The sequence below is a fragment of the Neolamprologus brichardi genome, chromosome 5 (assembly GCF_056152115.1).
Source record: "Neolamprologus brichardi isolate AB-2024 chromosome 5, ASM5615211v1, whole genome shotgun sequence".
Taxonomy (NCBI): Eukaryota; Metazoa; Chordata; class Actinopteri; order Cichliformes; family Cichlidae; genus Neolamprologus; species Neolamprologus brichardi.
Window position 1 is genome coordinate 21,048,717 of NC_142108.1, and position 18,651 is coordinate 21,067,367.

An 18,651-nucleotide genomic window follows, 5' to 3' on the forward strand; every position below is an offset into this window, starting at 1 on the left:
CTTGAATTGTTTGTGCAAAAACTAATTCACAATAAACTGATCTAAGAGCGAGGCGGGGCTGGGTCCAGCTTTGGCAGTGTAACCAGCTCCCGACTAAGTCAGCCTACATGTGGCTCTGGTTATGACGACGACACTGAGGAACTTACATGGTTTGCAGACCAGGTTGTCTGATCCGAGGAGCATTTCGCACGCTGTAGGGAAACAACAAAAAAACAAAACACACAGAGAGATGGTTACAAAGTTTGTTTTATTGTTCTCATTGTATAGCCTCAGTTTTGTCTCAGCTTATTAAAAAAAGGGGATGTTTTGGGAAAACTAGTCTGGCTTGGCACATAGTGAAACACACAACCTCACAGCAACTCCAAAGCTTTATGCATGTTCTGTCTTGTGATCCATTTAAACTCGCTTCCATGATGGTGCATGCATCTCCGTGCAGTGCAGTAAATCTGTCAGTCTAGCATCATTTTTGTTTTTATCCTGCTTCCAGTATTTAATGAACACGTCTCCATCTGACTCCACATGAAAGTAAACGCTGTTTTCTTCAGAACGGTAATTTTTAGGTGTCTCAAGAGGTGAGGACACTGACGTCACGTCTCTTCATTGGCTCCCTGTTAAATCCAGGATCAAACTTAAAATTCTTCTCATATACAAGGCCTTGATAATCAGTCCCCATGTTATCTTAATGACCTGATAGTACCATATCATCCCATTAGAGCACTTTGGTCTCAGACTGCAGGCTTACTTGTGGTTCCTAGAGTATTCAAAAGTAGAATGGGAGGCAGTCTCTCCAGGCCCCTCTGTGGAACCAGCTCCCAGTTTGGATTCAGGAGACAGGCACCCTCTCTACTTTTAAGACCAAGCTTAAAAGATTCCTCTTTGATAAAGCTTACAGTTTTAGCTGGATCAGATGACCTTGAATCCTTCCTTAAGTTATGCTGCAATAGGCCTAGACTGCTGGGGCTTCCCATGATCCACTGAGTGTTTCTTTTCACATCTGTTTTCACTCACTGCATGTTTACACCTCTCTGCATTTAATCATGAGTTATTATTAATCTCCTGGCCTTTTTTATCCTGTCTCCCTCCCCTCAGCCCCAACCAGTCACTGCAGTTCTGACGGAGGTTCCTTCCTGTTAAAAAGGAGTTTTTCCTTCCGACTGTTGCAAAGTGCTTGCTTATCTGATTGCTTATCTGTATTATTGTAGGGTCTTCACCCTAATATAAAATGCCTTAAGGCAACTGTTGTTGTGATTTAGTCTTTATACTTTAACTTTATAAATAAAACTGAATTGAACTGATTTAAATAGAAAAAGAAAAACATAAAAACAAAGCATCTTGTTTTTGTTTATGTCATCACGGGTATTACATACCGGCTGTATATATAAATGGTAAATGGCCTGTATTTATATAGCGCCTTACTAGTCCCTAAGGACCCCAAAGCGCTTTACATATCCAGTCATCCACCCATCCACACACATTCACACACTGGTGATGGCAAGCTACATTGTAGCCACAGCCACCCTGGGGCGCACTGACAGAGGCGAGGCTGCCGGCCGGCAACGGGTGAAGTGTCTTGCCCAAGGACACAACGACCGAGACTGTCCAAGCCGGGGATCGAACCGGCAACCTTCCGATTACAAGGCAAACTCCCAACTCTTGAGCCACGATCGCCCATATAAACACTCACATGGTAGAGGCTTGTGCATCGTGAGGTAGCCACGCCCTAAATCATACTCTGTTTTATCGTCCCTTCGAAGCCTAAATGGGACAATTATATTATAACAAAGAAAATGTAAAACTATGCTCACCTCTAACCAGTCATGGCAGATGGCTGCCCCTCCCTGACTCTGGTTAAGTCTTTACCTTAAAGTGTAAAGTGCCTCGAGGTGGCTTTTTGTGATTTGGAACAGTAAGAGGTGCCTGAAAAGACTTTTCTAAACAATCAGAGAATCAGCTGATCGGCTAAAAACTCAGTCCCATACATTTGTGAGGCATGTAGGACTCACAGTTAGTTTTGAGGAAAGACGGAGGGAAGAAACTCTCGTTCATCTGAGATGGAAAGGGAACCACACGAACCATGTAGTCGGTGTCAAAGTTCAAACCGCTGAACGGCTGACTGCTCAGCTTCTGTACACGAAAACATTAACAAACACAAACGTTCAACAGTGAAATTAGAAGGAAATGATGAGCGACAGTCTTCAGAGGAAATGAAGTAAATTGAAATAATACAGTTTAGCAGCAATGGTAAATATCCGAGGTAATAAAGCACAAACATGTTTGCTTCATCCATTCATCGGGAACAGTGCACATTAATTGAGGTCATTGTGCCAACATTTTTTATCTGTGGGCTGCAGGCATGCATTGATTAAAAGCAGTAAAAAAGATAAAAGCAGACTCTAATGAGCATGTATATGTGGACTTATTAAATACAACATCTCAACAGAAGAGTGACTCAGTGAGCCAGCTTGCACTGTGTGGTAATTATTTCAAGGCTTCAGGGCCACAGATGTTTCAAGGATTCAAGTGTTTATCTTTGTCCAGGCAGTCATGTGTGAGTTTATTGTCAGTGTCCTATAATGACGATATTTTGGAAGAATGAAGACTGCAGATTGTGTTCCTGATCTCTTACAGTACATTACCATCGGCTTAGGAGGAGATTATTACACAGCCAGCCTGCAGCGGAAAGGATTGACTGAAACCACCAAGGGAGGTGAAGTAATTTCATATCGATCGAGGGCCAAAAAGCAACAAAAAACAAAAGAATAAAGTAAAACAAATACACAAAACTATATTCTGAGAGGTCTGCACAATGACTCAAACTGCTGATGTTAAGCCTAATATGCATTAACAACCCAAGAAACTGCAGATGCAGATCCAGAGGTATGCCTTATGGAGACCCAGGCTCTCTGTCCACTCCCAAGCAAACCCAGAATGGTGTCAATTACAAATCCCTATTTTGAAAAATAGAAAGAATTAGGAGTGTTCTGCCTGTTTATGCATGTCTGCTTCATTTTACAAAAAGTGTGCAGGGATTAACATGCTTATCCCTCAAAACAACATTTTCTTCAGGGCTCCTTGTCCCCCAGTTCCAGCACCCTCGATAGCCGCCTCTAACATGCTTACATTTGGAAGAAGCATCTTATCCTTTGAGCGATGTGCTACTGCGGGAAATGTGAAAAGCCAGCAGTTCAAAGTGTTTTTGTGGAAATGGCCCTACCGTGTTCTTGTAGGAGAAGTTGAGCTGTCGTGGGTCTTTGAGGATGAGGTGTTGACACTGTTTCCCTTCAGGATTCTTGTCCTCCAGGTAAACTCTGAAGCCTTTAATGTGTTCAATCCCTGCAGAGACGCAACAGCAAGTTCAGTCTCACCACGTCTGCATCCATCTTTTCTCTTCCTCTGTCCTCACCAGTCTTTTCTCCTTGCCTTTTACCAACACATCCATATCCTTATTCACTCTCTACACTACACTCCTAACCAGATCTAGTTTTATTCCTACCTTCTTTTTACTCTCCTTTCTGCCTTTCCATGTTCCCTCCTCTTCATCCTTCTTTCCCCTTTTCTCTGCTGCACTCATTTCTATTGCACAGTTAAGTAAATTTTCTACTGTATTAGTAGCCCTTTGATTTGAGGTGGGATTTTTAGGTGGTCATGGTAGAGTTGCATGAACATACCTTGATATAAACACAAGAGAAATAGGTTTAACATAATACCTTGTCAGTGCGTGCTTGTCACAGCTACTCGACAAACTTACTGTCAGAAAAAGGCAAAAGACTGAAAAAGGTGGGACTCTGATGTGTTGTGCCACTTTTGTGCATGAACTCCGGACATCATGGGGATAATACAGTTTGGGGACTTTCTTCTGTTATCCTTTCTGATACGTAACACACAGCAGGAGACTCAGAAGCATGAGCCATCTGCAGACGTATTCTCATGGCCAGAAACACTCCATGTTGTTATTGGTGCAAGTGTTGCCTGAATCGAGGCCACAGGTCAACCGTTGCTTACTGTGAACTCAGTGGACTATTACTTGTGGTATTCTCACTTTGTACTAAGGAGCTGGGAGATTAAAGACCACTAAATATCTTGTGATTTGCAGTGTCAACATTAACTCTAAACAGTACTATAAAATCTTGCATTTAGTTATGAAAAATTATATATGATGTAGAGAAAGGAAAGTAGCACCAATAAGCAGTAGGGCAAAGACGATGATACCTTAATCAGGGAATATAAATGGGCACATAGCAGCTAATGGCCTAATTTTCTTCTTTACAGTCTTGCCAACTCTTTCAGGGATGCTTCCTTCAGCTAATCTTTTTGTGCCCTTTCCTCAACTCTTCTTTTCAGACCATGAAAGGTCTAACTGGTTTTTATACCTGGTACTTTTCTACAGCTTATTTTACATTACAGATAGTAACCAGTCAGTGTAGCTGGGAATCATCCCAGCTAAACAGCAACCAGTCACGGCAGATAGCTACAATTAAAAACCAAATAGTGTGTAGAGCTAATTCACACAGTGATAACAAGGCCTCAAACCTACCCTTGTTTCCTTCTTTCCTGTGCCTCCTTATATCTCCGCCTATCCCCCAGTTCTCATTTTTCTCCCCCCTCCACTCTGTTCCTTCATTTGCATGCATCTCCTCTCGTCTCCACCCTCCTTATTTTCAGTCCTCTTCACTTCTCCTACAATCCTCCGCTCCTTAAACCCCCGTCACTCCTCTTTGAAAGCACACCTGTCTTTTAATTATACCTATACATCGACCGGACATGTTTTTTTATATTAGCTCTCCAAGAGAAAGACAGGAAACACGAGAGAGAGATGCAGCAGAGCAGGTTTTTCTGTCCTGAGGCATATTTCTGAACACCTCTCTCTTGCTCCCTCTTTGTGAGTCGTCGATGTTTTGCATTTTAACAGCAGAAGCAGCCTGAGGTCAGATTTGGTCTGTTTTTCTTTCTCTCCTTCTCTTCAGTATAAATTTGGACAATCTTTATTCAAACTCAATAGCAATCAAACTAGAACCACGAGTATCTGTTTATCACAAATACAAAACGACCCCTTTTCACCTCTTTTATAAGATCGGACACATGTAAAGAGTTTATTGTTTGTGGTGGACGGTATTTTTTGTAAGTCAATCGAGTAGTCTGAATTGTGGCATGAACGGTTATGTTGCCTCACAGGAAAGAGTTTCTTGCGTCACCCGGGGCCTTTCTGGGAGGATTTCCTACAGGTACTCCGGTTTCCTCCCACCCCCCAAATACAAGTTAAAGTTAATCTGTGATTCTATATGGGCTCTGCATGTGAGCAAGGGAATAAAATCTATACAAAAAAAGAGTGAAAGTATGAGTAAAAGTAGCTTGTAGTTGAGTTGCTTTGAGTGATCAGCAGTAGATGCTCTACTGCATCTCTCTCTCTCTCATGTTCCCTGACATTATTTTTGAAGATTAAATGCAGCTGCAAGAAGTTAAACGGTAAGACTAGGCTCAGTTCAATGTGATGATGCTAAATGTCTCCAACAACTAGTCTTATTTATCCCTGGTACGTAACATGTAGAAGCTTTGCCTTCTCTGGGAAAAACACAGTGGAAATATCTAACCAGCTATCCATTCATCTGTTATTTGCCACTTATCCTGTGTCGTTTGGGCAGCAGCTTAAGCAGAGATACCCAGACCCTCCTCCAGCTCTTCTGGATGGACACTGAAGTGTCCCCAAGCCAGAGAGCGATAATCTCTCCAGATTGTCCATGGCCTGCCCCCAGTGACCGAGCTGCTCACCCCAAGGGTCTCTAAGGCTGAGTCCAGCCACCCTTCCTACAGCTCGTGACCACAGCTGAGGGTGGGAACGTAGATAGGCCAGTTGACAGCTTTCATGCTTAGTTCTTTCTTCACCACAACAAACCTGTACAGCATCACTGCAGACACCACACCAATCACTTGTGACCAAGACCGCAAGACTCCTACTACTCCTACCCGGGGGAAGCAGCTTGTTCCCAAAACAGAGTGGGCAATCCACTCTTTGCTGGCTAGGAACCATGGCCTCAGACTTGTGACTCAGCACACGGTGGAGGTCATGGCTCAAGGAAGCTGACAGACTCACACAAGATCCTGAGACCTCTGAATCCGACAACCTCCACCCCTTTAAGAATTCTGTCCATAAAAGTTCTGAATGGGATCCGTGAACCAACTTCTACCGAGAATGAGTCCAACTCAATGCTGGCAATGCAAAACAAGCTCTCACTGCAGTTAACAACAATTAGTCACAGACCTTATTTCGGGTGACCAAAAAAAGAAAAAAGCCTTCCTGTCCAACTCCCTAATTTTACTCATCTGGTGTGCTGGTTCAGATCAATTCTGGGTTTGTTGGTAAAGTCTTGGCTGTCTTACAGCAGAAACCTTAAGCTGTGCAGATCTCAAAGAGGAAATCTGGCAACACGTGAGTATGACATGGAGAATTTCAGGGTGATTTCTGCCTCTCCCTCTCTGTGTGAGAAAACAACAGGCCGTTTTGTCACAGAGAGGGAGAGGCAGCAGAGGTTCACCTTACACTGTGCGCACACACATTCCTTCACGGTCAAATCGCGGCATTGTTGTGTGAGATGCGATCCTCTTTCCCTCTCTTTCCGGCCCCGATCAAAGGGACACACACGCACAGAGCTGGGTAATCTTACGATTTGAGCACTTTGAACTTGCTCTTCCCTCAACTTTCCCTGTTCTCTCTCTAAAATAGTCTCTCCAGATGATCGTGCAAACAGGTAAACAGACCTAGTGGGCTCGCAGACCAGTGGACAACCACGGCGGCCTGATCGTCGCAGGCTAGATGACTGAAGGAGACGTTGGTGACCTCACGGATCATGTGCTTCCCCAGTGGGTAGTTTAATGAGCAGTCTGCAGAGAGAAACAGAGAGATATGAAGAGATTAACAACAGCACAGAGAGCCACACTTTAACAAAAGATTTAATGGTTCTTGAAACAGAAATCTGGGCCTGATGGACAGAGTAAAGATTAAAGACTGCAGTTAACATCTTCACAGCCATTTAAGGACCATTCAGGCTCAATTCCAGATTCTTGCAGGAAGGTTATGGACTTTTGTCAACTCTGCCGATTCTTTTATTATAGTTTCCAGCTTGTTACCATCCATAAGTTAAAATTTAAAATTAAGTATCTTGAAATTTCTACTTAGCAGCTAAAACATCTGAGAAAACAACACAAAATTGAGAGAATAACTTGAAATTTGAGACATACATTAGTACAGTAATTAAAAATTACCGTACTAATGTATGTCTCAAAAATGGGAAAATAAACAAATAAAACCACAAAACTATACAAACTGATCAAGGTACAATAGACCAAGATCATGCTAAAATGAAGGATATGTAATTCTGAATTTAAAATATAAGAAAGTTTGTGGTCCAGAGCTCTGGTGGGAGATGCTCTGCTCTACTGACCTTTCCTTAATGGTCAGGCTTAAACTCAGACATTTATTTCTATTCTTAGGTCCATATGTCATCTTTTCATTTCAACAGCTCCATAAACCTCCTGGTTAAAGTTTCTGCAGCCAATCAGGAGAAAGTTAGACTTAAAGGGCGGAGCTAAAACAGCTTGTTTGAACTAAGTTAAAGAAGGCTTAATTTGAACTGTGAGTTGTTTAAAGCAACTTTAATGAGAGTCCAGAATGACTGAACATAACAGGTCTACTTTTTTAAAAGTCATACGATTGACATCTTTTGTGTGTGTGTGTCATTATCTTTAGACCCTCTAAGGAGATACTTTGAGTTAAATTAAGAAATGCATTATTAGCAGATTCCACAGCTGTCCGATCTGTCATCCATATTTTATTAATCGCACCTTCATTAATTCAGTCGCTCTGGGTTGTTTGTCATTCACCTCCTCTCGTCTCCAACATTTCTCTTATTTTATCTTGAGAGACACGAAGTTGGAGGGGCGGAGGAGGAGGAGCAGCCAGCCATGAACCGAGAGGGATCGGAGGAAAAAAGATGGACTTAGGATGTAGAAAGAAAAGAGGCGTGAACTCAGACACGACTGACTGCTCCCCTTTCCTCCTGCTAACCATCTATTGACAGAAGTGAGGAAGAAGCTGGGCGAGAAGAGCTTATAAAAGATGGAGACGGATGAGAGAACGTTAGAAGAGCAGCGGACACGAGTCACTGCTCCTCTTCCTCTCGCCTCTTCATCCTCCTCAAAGCAGGGTCATGTTCAGGGCTAAAGGAGAAGGTCACAGCTGGTTGCTCCTCTTCCTCCATCTTCCGTAGGATGTATGGAGGAGAGGAAGGCTGCAGTTCTTTTTACTCTTCTTCCTCCTTCCCTAATCTTTGGTTTCAGCATTTATAAAACAAAGCAGTGTAAAGACAAAAGAACGAAAAGAGGGCTAAAGTTCACTGCAAACGTTTTCTTTAGCTGTCCCCTTTTTTTCTTCCTGTTCGCTTTCCAATTTAAGAAGCATAGGAGGAGGCGCTCACACAAAGAATAGAAAGAAGAGGAGGCTGAAGGAGACCATCACAGTTGCTCCATGTATTTGTGCATCCTCATCTTCTTTCAACGCTTCATCCTTCAAAGTAGAATTATAACAACTTGAACCTACTGTTTTTAAAGTATCAGCTTCAGCTGACGTTCTTCTGAAGCAGATTTCAGTCTGAGTAAAAAAAATTGAATTATTCAATGACAGTGAGGCGCTGTCAGATTTCTAAAATGCATAATCTTTAGTTTTGGTTAAATCCTCTGGAGCATGTGACACGGTTTGAGGCACTCCGACTGGATGCTCAAATCCTGGACATACTGTCAGCAAACGAAGACCAAAGCCAACAATTAGTTACCATTCAGTTAATTTTCTGAACACCTTTGTCAGCTAGGGAGGGCTGGAACCTATCCCAGCTGGAGCAAAAACCGTGGACATAGATGTGTTGAGATCATCCATGGAGAATAAAACTCAAAGAAATGTTTTGACTAGCTTTGCTTTTTAAAACTAGGCTCCAGTTTTGGCCCCCTGAAACTGGTGTATTAAGTAAGTGCTGAAACCAGCAACAAAGACCTTAAATCTTTCGTCTCATCAAGAAAGTGTTTCCTAAGGTTATCGAAGGAGCTGAAAGATGGACTTCGATGCAGTCACACTTATCATGACCAGAGGAGACATGGATTTGTACACGTATAAGGCACCTGTTCACTTCTATATGAAGCTCGCTAGCTTCATATTTCAGCCTCGGTTACACAAGGAAGTGTGATGTCAGGTTTGAAATCATCTGAAAGAGGAGGTCTAATATTGTGGCAAAAATGATTTCACGATTAATGACGGCTGGGACGTGAGCAGTTTATGGTGCGTCTGTAAGTTAGAGCTACAGAAAATATCCCAAACACGACACTGGACAGAGCTTACAAATGTACAGTTTTAATTTGACAAAATATCCAGGAGTTTTTAAAAATCCTGGACATCACAGTTTTTAAATGTGCATTTGTTTGAATGTGTGGATTAAAAAAACATTTTGATCACTGGTGAGAATTTCCCACAGCAGGATGGTGTGTTTGCAGCAAAGATGATAAACGCATGACCAAATACATAAATAAATAAATAATTAAATAAATAATCTATCCTCAACGTATCGCTGATCCTACAATCCTTTCTAGGGAACCTACTGGAGGTCAAAGGTCACCCTGCTTTATAATCCCCATGATATCACTTCCAACAGAGAGAGTGTGAGAGAGGAAGCCTTTGGCTCTCCTTGATCCTCAAACTACTGAGGTGTGACACACACACACACACACACACACACACACACACACACACACACTTTGATTGTCATGCTAAAACACTTGAGCGCTTCACTTTAGCTCCAAGCGTGTTTTCATTTCATCTGATCTTCAGAATTCACATAATCTTCTGACCTCTGACCCACACGTCATTGCTTACATAATATGTGTTAAAACTAGATTAAATGAAAATCAGAGAAATGGAAGAAACTCACAAGACGACCCTCAGACAAAAGAATCACATCCTGTTAATAATAATGCATTTTGGGTAATACGGGGTGATTTGGTTTAATCTGCAGATAAATGTCAGCAAATACAAACCTACATAATGTTAGCGTAGCATAAGTGCTGGAGACACAAGGAAAGAGGTGACCTGAGTGTGTCCAAACACAGGGGAGGAAATCTTTAAGAAATCAGACTCACTCTAATTTTTTAAAAACTGAACCTGTGAATCAACTCAGAATCACTGAACACAGGAACTGCAGTTACAAACAGTTAATAAATTAAATCTGCTGCTGCACTTTTCCCTCAAACACAATTTTAAACTAACTTTGAAAATATACAAAACATCTTGGACCTTACAGAAGGAGGAAGGAGGACTTTTTACATTTATTAGATGAAACATGGAATAATCTCCACCAAGGTTGAAGTTGTTGTCCACTCCATCCATGTATCAAGTCCCTAGATCCAAATACAGGTTTTCTTATTTAAATTTAATCTGTATTTGTGACAATATTTTTCCCTATCGCACAAATATAACAATGTTTTTTAAAACTCCTCAATCAACACGAGCAAACTCCACAAAATAGTTAAACCACATGTAGTTGTTCGCTGCAGGGGTTGCAATAACACTGCAGACAACACACACACACACTTTCTGAGGGATCTGAAAGCGTTTCCTCGCTCATGGTCACAGACAAAGCGGGGAGGGAGGGATCGGCCACGGTTCAGGAACTTGACTTTTACAGAGAAAAGAACAAAAGAAGAAGAGGAGGCGCAGGGTGGTGGTGGAAAAGGTGGAGGCGGAGGACAGAGAAGATGATGTAGGCGAGGGTAAGGAGGGCTTGCAGATTTTCATATCAAATATGACAAAAAATAAACTATTTTATTTAAATTGATCTTTGTGAAAGATTTTAGGTTTACCCTCAGAGGAACGAGTCACACCTGTGGAGGATTTTAAGTGTCAAATACAAAACGATCTCCATAAAATGCCTGCATGAAAGCTCTCTTCTAGTCTGTAATGCTTCAAATTTGATATCACAATGTGATTTTATTTGGATTAACTAATTCAAGTTAGGTAGAGCAAACATAATCAGAACTATATTAGATTATTTTTTGTTATATATTCTAGTGGCTGATGTTAAACATGGCCAGAGAGTCCAGTAATGAGGTCTGTGAATTGAAAGCTTAGCTTTCAACTGGTCTTAACACTTTGGACTGTTTTTTTGCCATCTCAGGCTCACAGCTCATTAAGTTCAAAGCTCATGTTTACAAGGGGAAGCCAATCAGAAAGAAGCTGACTTTGAGGGGTGAAGAGATGAAACAGCTTCATACATGGACTTGCTACGACCCAATGTAAGATAAACAAGGATTATAATTGAACAGCAACACATGGAGTCTACCTCAACCCCCCCCCCCCCCCCCCCCTTTCAGACAACATCTGATGACCTCTCTTGTACCCATAGTGACAAGTTTTGACACCTAAGTATGTATCAATAAAGGTGGTTTCATGACCATTAGAATAGTTTACAGGTCATCTTCTTGCAAACTTCCAATGAACACCCAATTATTTTGTTCTATAAGCAGGCCTGAAATATGACGGACACCAGCAGAGCTTCAATGCTTACTTACTCCCAGTATGCTTTTAATGGGTAAAGAATTAAGAGAGTACACCTGATGCAGACAATGCAATGTGCAAACCAGAGGAAATGTACCACGTGTGCTACAATTTTTTGCTACATTTAGTCAGCCACTTTGTGCAGATTTACGATGTTTAAGAGAAACTCACTGTCGGCTCTGAAGGTAACGGCCAGCCTGCGGCCTCCATCTGCACCTGAAGGCACCTGAGGGAGAAAACAGAGATATATGAGACATATGAAAGTAACCAGTCCTGATGACAGGCGTGAAAAAACTTAAACTCTTAGCAGAAGATCATGCAAACCAGTCACCTAGCATGTCAAAGCATGGCTGTTTCACTTCTTTTGAACAAAATGACAATAACGGTGAACAGACATTAAGTCTACTTGCTTTCTAGCCATGCAGACGTAAAAGCAATGACTTGGTCTTAAGATGGTGTTAGCAGTGGAAATCTTAGCAATAATTACATTTTTGTAAGATAAAAGCTGGCGCCTGAGAAAGGTCACCAAATCTCAATTTAATAGACAGGACTGGGCTATCCTTGCAACCTCACCCATGAGGTCTATTTAATACAAAGAACAGCAGATAAAGTAACACATGATGAGCAGCAAGATAAGAGGAGACATCAGCTCCCTTGTGAGCTACAATTACCCAGAAGCCCATTCTCCATGTTCCCACACAAAGGTGAGGACTTTCTTTACGCATGTTTCAGCCTCGACTGTTTCAGCACTTTTACAGCTTTGACCCTTTTTTATGTTCACACACACACACACACACACACACACACACACACACACACACACACACACACACACACACACACACACACACACACACACACACACACACACCCCTCAGGCTTATTACAGAGGTGTCAGACTGGTCTCACACACCTGAAACCAATCAAAGAGACACCCAGCTGAGTGTGTTACTGACGGTGTGCTGTTTATTAGCAGCCACTGTACCTTACAAATACAACCCATCCATACAAAAAGACACACACACATTTTTAATGACATATTTGTGAAGTCCCTCATTGTCCAGATCGCAAAACACCTAAAGGCAACACAACAATGATAAAAAAATAATAAAAATAGTCCGCACAGACACACACAACGTTTCATCTAATCATGTTTACATTAATCATACGCTGTGCTTTAAGTTGGCCTCTGCTGTGTGAACTTTGACCTTTAGAAGTTTATATGCTCTGGTGTGTGCACGTGTCCCGCTGGCAGCATGAACTAAAAGGCTAATTAAAAATCAAGGGGCACATTTTTTCCACCAACAGCACAGGGGGAGGGAAAAAAGACTTCCTGGTTTCTTGCACTGACCCACAAAAACCTGGCTTTGCATAGAACTACATTTTTGCTAAAACTGTACGAGATAAAACATAATAACAAGTAAATAACTTCACGTCACAGGTCAAGTACTCATTGCGAACACACATTTAAATTCCTCAAATTAGATTGTTCACTCTGGTACGAATCAGTTAGAAGTTACAAGTTTGTCAAGTTTTAACAGCAGTGTCACCACAGCCTCTGTGATTGACAGGTTCGGTTTCCCGTGTCACACCGTAGCAGTAAGCACTGTTTATGGTGTTTGTTTACAATGCATGGTGTTTGTTTACAATGCACGGTGTTTGTTTACAATGCACGGTGCACAGTGTTTGTTTACAATTTGGAAAACTGAAGTTTGCTGAATTCACTTGTCAACAGTTATTATTTTGCTGTGCTGCAGTGGAAAAACTGACAAGCATCAGTGGTTTTATTATGATTAAATAAAATAACTCATGAGAATCACACGTTGTCTAAGAAAAGGGAATTTAACATGGTATAAACATTGTGTCTTCATTAATTAACAAATAAGTAAAAGCCATCCAATTGGGGGTCAGGCCCAGACTGACTATATTGGCCATTGTGCAAGGGCAGAAAATCTGCAGTGGCACTAAGCGAAAAGTGAGGCCCATGCGACAAGCTTAGCTACAAGAAGAGCAACGAAGGGCCAAAGCAGGCATCCAACCAACACCTCGACTGTGTACCATGAAAAGCTGAACAGCTAGCAGACCTCTGTTGATCTGAAGGGAAAAAGCATCGACTGGTTTATCTACAGAAAAAAATGTTGTAACATTTACTGAGATCCTGTTGACAAAAGGCTCTTTTTTTTTTAGCCATTTTGGATCAAGGTGAACAAAACAGCAAGAGACAAAGGCACACAGATGTAAAGGAAAGGGGTGCACCTAATTTATAAAACAAGAATTGGAAATTCACTGGTATTTGTGTAGCACTTTTCTAGTCTTACTGAAGACTCAACTTACTTGAAACTACAAGGTAGATTTAACCATACATTCATTAGGTGCTTTACCCACCCAGCCCTGATTCTAAGGGGCTAAATCTCAGCGTTTAGTAAAAGGTGTCTTGTTCATTTCACACTCCAACTAATGGCAACTCTAAGCTATCCTAAAGTTAACCAGCTGTGTAAAAACACCTGGACTTTTTACTAACTTGCATATTTAGATAATTCAGAATTAACGAACTATTTCTACCCCTCTTCACCACCAGTTAAACCGCCCACCGCTGTGAGTCAAACTTTAATACTTTACAGCAGACACACACACACAAAAAGCTTTCTTTTTTCCCGTTGCCAGGTGTTTCTCACTAGTAATAATCATTATGCTTCTCCCCTGCAAATATCCACACACACAAAAATACGCACACCCCCTGAGGCCTGAGCAGACATGAATCCACATCAGTAAACAACTGAAAATACAAGTAGTTCATTATCACTCACAATAAATGACCGGATGAGCAGCTGTTTGACATCCTGTCCGCAGACACATAAACAAACCAGCCCAAAAAAAAAAATTCACCTTTTCAGACAAGAAGAACAAAACTCTTTAAACAACATAAAAACTTTTGAAGAAACACTGAATTTCCCTTGGGAATCCCCAAACATCTCTCTCTCTCACACACACACACACACACACGCACACAAAATCAGTTCCTGTGGTAATCAGACAGCTAATTGCAGGCTCAGTTAGTTGAAACAGTAATTAATCAGCGCACACAAGGGAGGAAAGGATCTAAGGACACAGGAGAGGAATGGGGGAGTAAAGGATGATGGGAGAAGTAATGACCGAGCCTGCAGGGAAGGAAAAAGGGAAGGAAGGAAGGAGGAAAGAAGAGAAGGAGGGATCTGATTAAACAGGAACTTCTTCAATTACAGCTTTTAAGGTTCACTTAGCAGACTTCTCCTCTGCTTCGTTTTGTTTGGGCCAGCCAGACCAGTTCCAGATGTGGGGACAAACTCCCAGCTGACCTCTAATCAACATACTCCTCCTGGGCTGAAGCATAAACAAAAGTTCCGTTCAGGGGAGGAAGATTAGTGGAAGATTAGAGCTGCACGATGAGCTGAAGTGCCTGCAGAGCAGAGCGTCTGTCAGGCACCATCACTTATGATGCTGCTCACTTGTTTCTCAGATATTTTCAGATTTAAATCACAAATTTCAAAACGCAGTTCCATTTAAGCTCATGTGCAGCTACTTGGGTTTAGACAACATTTTTCCACTTCTTCCAGAATTCATAAATGTCCATCAAGCTGCAGTTCAGGCAGCTCAGGTCCAAATGTTCAGACTTCCCTCCAGTTTTGTCCATATGCTTTACTAGGGTGTAACACACTCAACAAAATGGGGGTTAAAACCTGGTTAGCAACCAGTCTTCATAGAGTCATTTATGTTACCTTATCTTTATCTGCTTGCTAACTCTGCCGTCATCGGGTATTTCCGTATTAAAATGGTCCTTGAATTCCCAAAAGGAAACAAACACTGGGCAAAAGCAATCACCACAGAGTTAAAAAGAGTCCAAACTCTTTCAGTGTTGCTGTTCTTCCAGGTGCTACAATAAAGTTTAACATCCTTCCATCAATGAAAAAAGAAGATGTAAAGCTTTCAGCTGAATTGCAGGCAGGAAGTCTCCATAAAAAGCTGATTTACCATGCACTAAGCAAAGTATTTCTAAAAATCATACAGCACAACTGTAACTTTGAACTTCACATGTAATGATGGGCTAACTAATGGTTAGGCTAATATACACATTAGATATGCTACACATGGACAGTGCTAATAAAAAGCTGAGGAGGCCGAGATTGATCGCCGAATAGTTTTTCCAGGCTCGTGGTAATTAAAAATAAATAATTAATAATAATAAATAATAAATAAATACAAATAAAACATGAGACTAAGCTCTTCAGCACATTAAAGCTGTATTTATCTTCAACACTTGGTTTCACTTCACTGAAAATAAAATAAAATAAAGTTCTTTATCTATTATAACTTCTAAGTCAATGCTAAGGGAGCAGCAAAACCACAAACATAAACAGGAGTAGCTTACAGGAAATGTGAAAAGCCTCTACATGTCTTTGACACTGCCCTCAGGTAACTACAACATGCAGATGTGGATCTCCAAAGCTCTGAGCAACACCCGGAGACTACCAGCCCACTGCCAGGCCTGGATGTTAATATGCCACAATAATCACAGCTGCTTGTGTGATGGTCCAGTAGGCTGTACCTTAAACCAGCCATCCTACATTCATGCCCAGCTGAAAGGACCTGAGGGATGACGTTAGAGCTGGTTCTCCTGTTTTATTTCTTTCATAACTGCTAGGCACAATCAATCAACATTCAGAGAGCTCCAGCTGTTATTTCAGTTCATTCAGTCTAATCAATAAATATTTGTTTAGATAGATCCCAAGGAATGATTGGGACTGCTATGATAAAAAATGAAGTGTGCTTACATGTGGTCAGGGACATCTGATTGCTTTTCTTTAAGTGAAAAGTTGAGTTCGATTACTCCTATCATGTTAATCATGTCAATATTATTAAGCTATAATTAATGTATTTTTACTCATCTCCCTTTCTGAGTCCATCTCTGAGTATTTGCTTCTAGAGAACTTGTTTTCTGCACACAGATGAGATAAGACACCATACAAACCACTTTTTAGCAATTTTGCAAACTTCCATAGACTACCCCACCAAAAAAAAATGCTCCTTTATGGCAACTACTTCAAAAAAGCCACCTGAACCTTTTTATCTTCATTGAAACTTCACTGAGGATTTCATTGCACACAAAGAACAGCGAGACCGTGTGAAGCTGATGAGGTCCTTGTTCATGCAAAAGCCTCGAGGCTAAAAACTCAGCCCTCTTAATGTCTTCCTGCCTTTTACAGACAAACACACACCTCCAAACACTTCCATATGGCACAACAAGGCCGCTGATAACAAAGCGCCTGAGTCGGAGTTGGATTCAGTCTGTGCTGGTCTTGTAGGATCTTGTTCACTGTGTGTCAAATACCGTTTTGGAGCAGATGCAGACTGTCAGTTCTGACGAATCGCTGCATCATCATTGTGATCATCATCACAGGGGAAAAGGGCTGTTTTTGAGGCGGACAGAGACCTTTAATCAACACTGATAATGTACTTTCCTTCTATCCTTCCCTGTAAACTGGTATTTTACACAAGAGAAAATTCTGCACTTTATAATTATTATGATCACCTGGTGAACTTTGTTTTTTAAAATCATGTCAGGACACATGAACTGTGTGGCAAGAAGTGACAAAGCAGAGCAGAGCATCATGCTGTAGAGATCAAATCTTTCTCGTGTAATGGAGTCATGTTTGATTTTATTCTTCTATCAGAGGAAAAGTTAAAGGATTTATTTTTAGGGCTTTGGGAGTTTCAGCATGGACTGAGAAATAGTTTAACTTCATCCTCATAAATCATGGGAGAGTGATACTGATGAAAGAACCAGATACTGTTGAGACACGGAACAGATATTCAACATGCAATGCATAAAACACACCAACCCAACACACTATGTGTGTTTTTTTAAATAACTCAAACTGATTCTTGCATAGTACAGCTACATTTCAATCCCCACTAAAGCATATTTAATACAAGGCAGCCAGTAAAAACACGGTTAAAACTGTTATGTTGAGATCTGTTCATAGATTCTGTTCAGTCAGCGTGAGTAGGATGGATGAAACCTTAAAAGTGCAGCTTGATTGTTGCCTCCACATGGCACTGAATTGAATCATTTCACACATTTAGTGTATAAGTTAACCAGTAAAGATGAAAAGGCGGCAAAATATTCAGCTACTTATTAAATATACAAGACAGTAAAATCCTAAGACTGAGGAAAGACGGCTATAGCTCAGGGGTAGAGTTGCTCATCTACTAATCAGAAGGTTGGTGGTTTGATCCCCAGCTTCTCTTGTCTGCATGTCAAACTATCCTTGGACAAGACAGTTAACCCCAAGTTGCTCCGCAATGCTTACCCAATAGAACACTTAATTACAAATGCAGTCAGTCGTTCCCGTGTCTTAAAGATGGGGTTGATGCCACATTAATTCACACCTGATTTTCTCATTCTATTATAGTTTTTCTTTTAGTAAAATTTACTAACAGCAGACCTGCTCCTTTTTCAAGTTAGCAGGCTTGCAGTTTGATAGGAAACCCTCTGGGATCATAGATTAAGTGAGGAAGTGTGCATCCATCCGGAGAAAGAACATAGAGGAGAGGACGCATCTAAAGTGAGGAGCATGTACTTGTTGATAAAGATGGTCGGGCATGCTAGATGAAAATTGGAGACACAAAGTATTTCACAAACAGGCTGACTTTGGTGAATCATCTTTAGAAATTACCTAAACCGTGCATCATCAACGACTCTGGAACTGCCAATCAGTGAGCGCAGTCCAGTCAAAATGTTTTATTAATGGCTAAACACGGAGAGCAGGAACGCACGCATCTGTTGTCACATGACAAACTGCTGAACAGGAACATGAAATCATGTATGATCTCGGTTCAGCACCAAATCCAGAGAGAAAAAGCTGGAAACAAAAGTGAGGTCCAACAATACAAACTCTGTGTGAGTGTGAGCTCGGGAGCAGCCAACCAGAGATTTCCCACCGCAAGAACAAAACCTGCGGCTTCCTCCTCCTGCATGACTGCTCCTCAATGTCCCCCAACCCCTCCCACCCCTCTTCATCAGGACT

The 18,651-nt window shown here is 41.3% G+C and overlaps 1 protein-coding gene across 1 annotated transcript in view; it reads right to left on the reverse strand.

The window, feature by feature from the left end:
- Window positions 1-18,651, reverse strand: part of il17rd (interleukin 17 receptor D) — a 34,697-nt gene that overhangs the window by 10,286 nt on the left and 5,760 nt on the right. The window contains exons 2-6 of the mRNA XM_006783060.3: window positions 11,759-11,813; window positions 6,754-6,876; window positions 3,215-3,333; window positions 2,004-2,124; window positions 147-191 (exon numbers count right to left, since the gene is read on the reverse strand). Of these exons, the coding sequence (XP_006783123.3) occupies window positions 147-191; window positions 2,004-2,124; window positions 3,215-3,333; window positions 6,754-6,876; window positions 11,759-11,813 (463 nt within the window). The remainder of the gene's footprint in view (window positions 1-146; window positions 192-2,003; window positions 2,125-3,214; window positions 3,334-6,753; window positions 6,877-11,758; window positions 11,814-18,651) is intronic.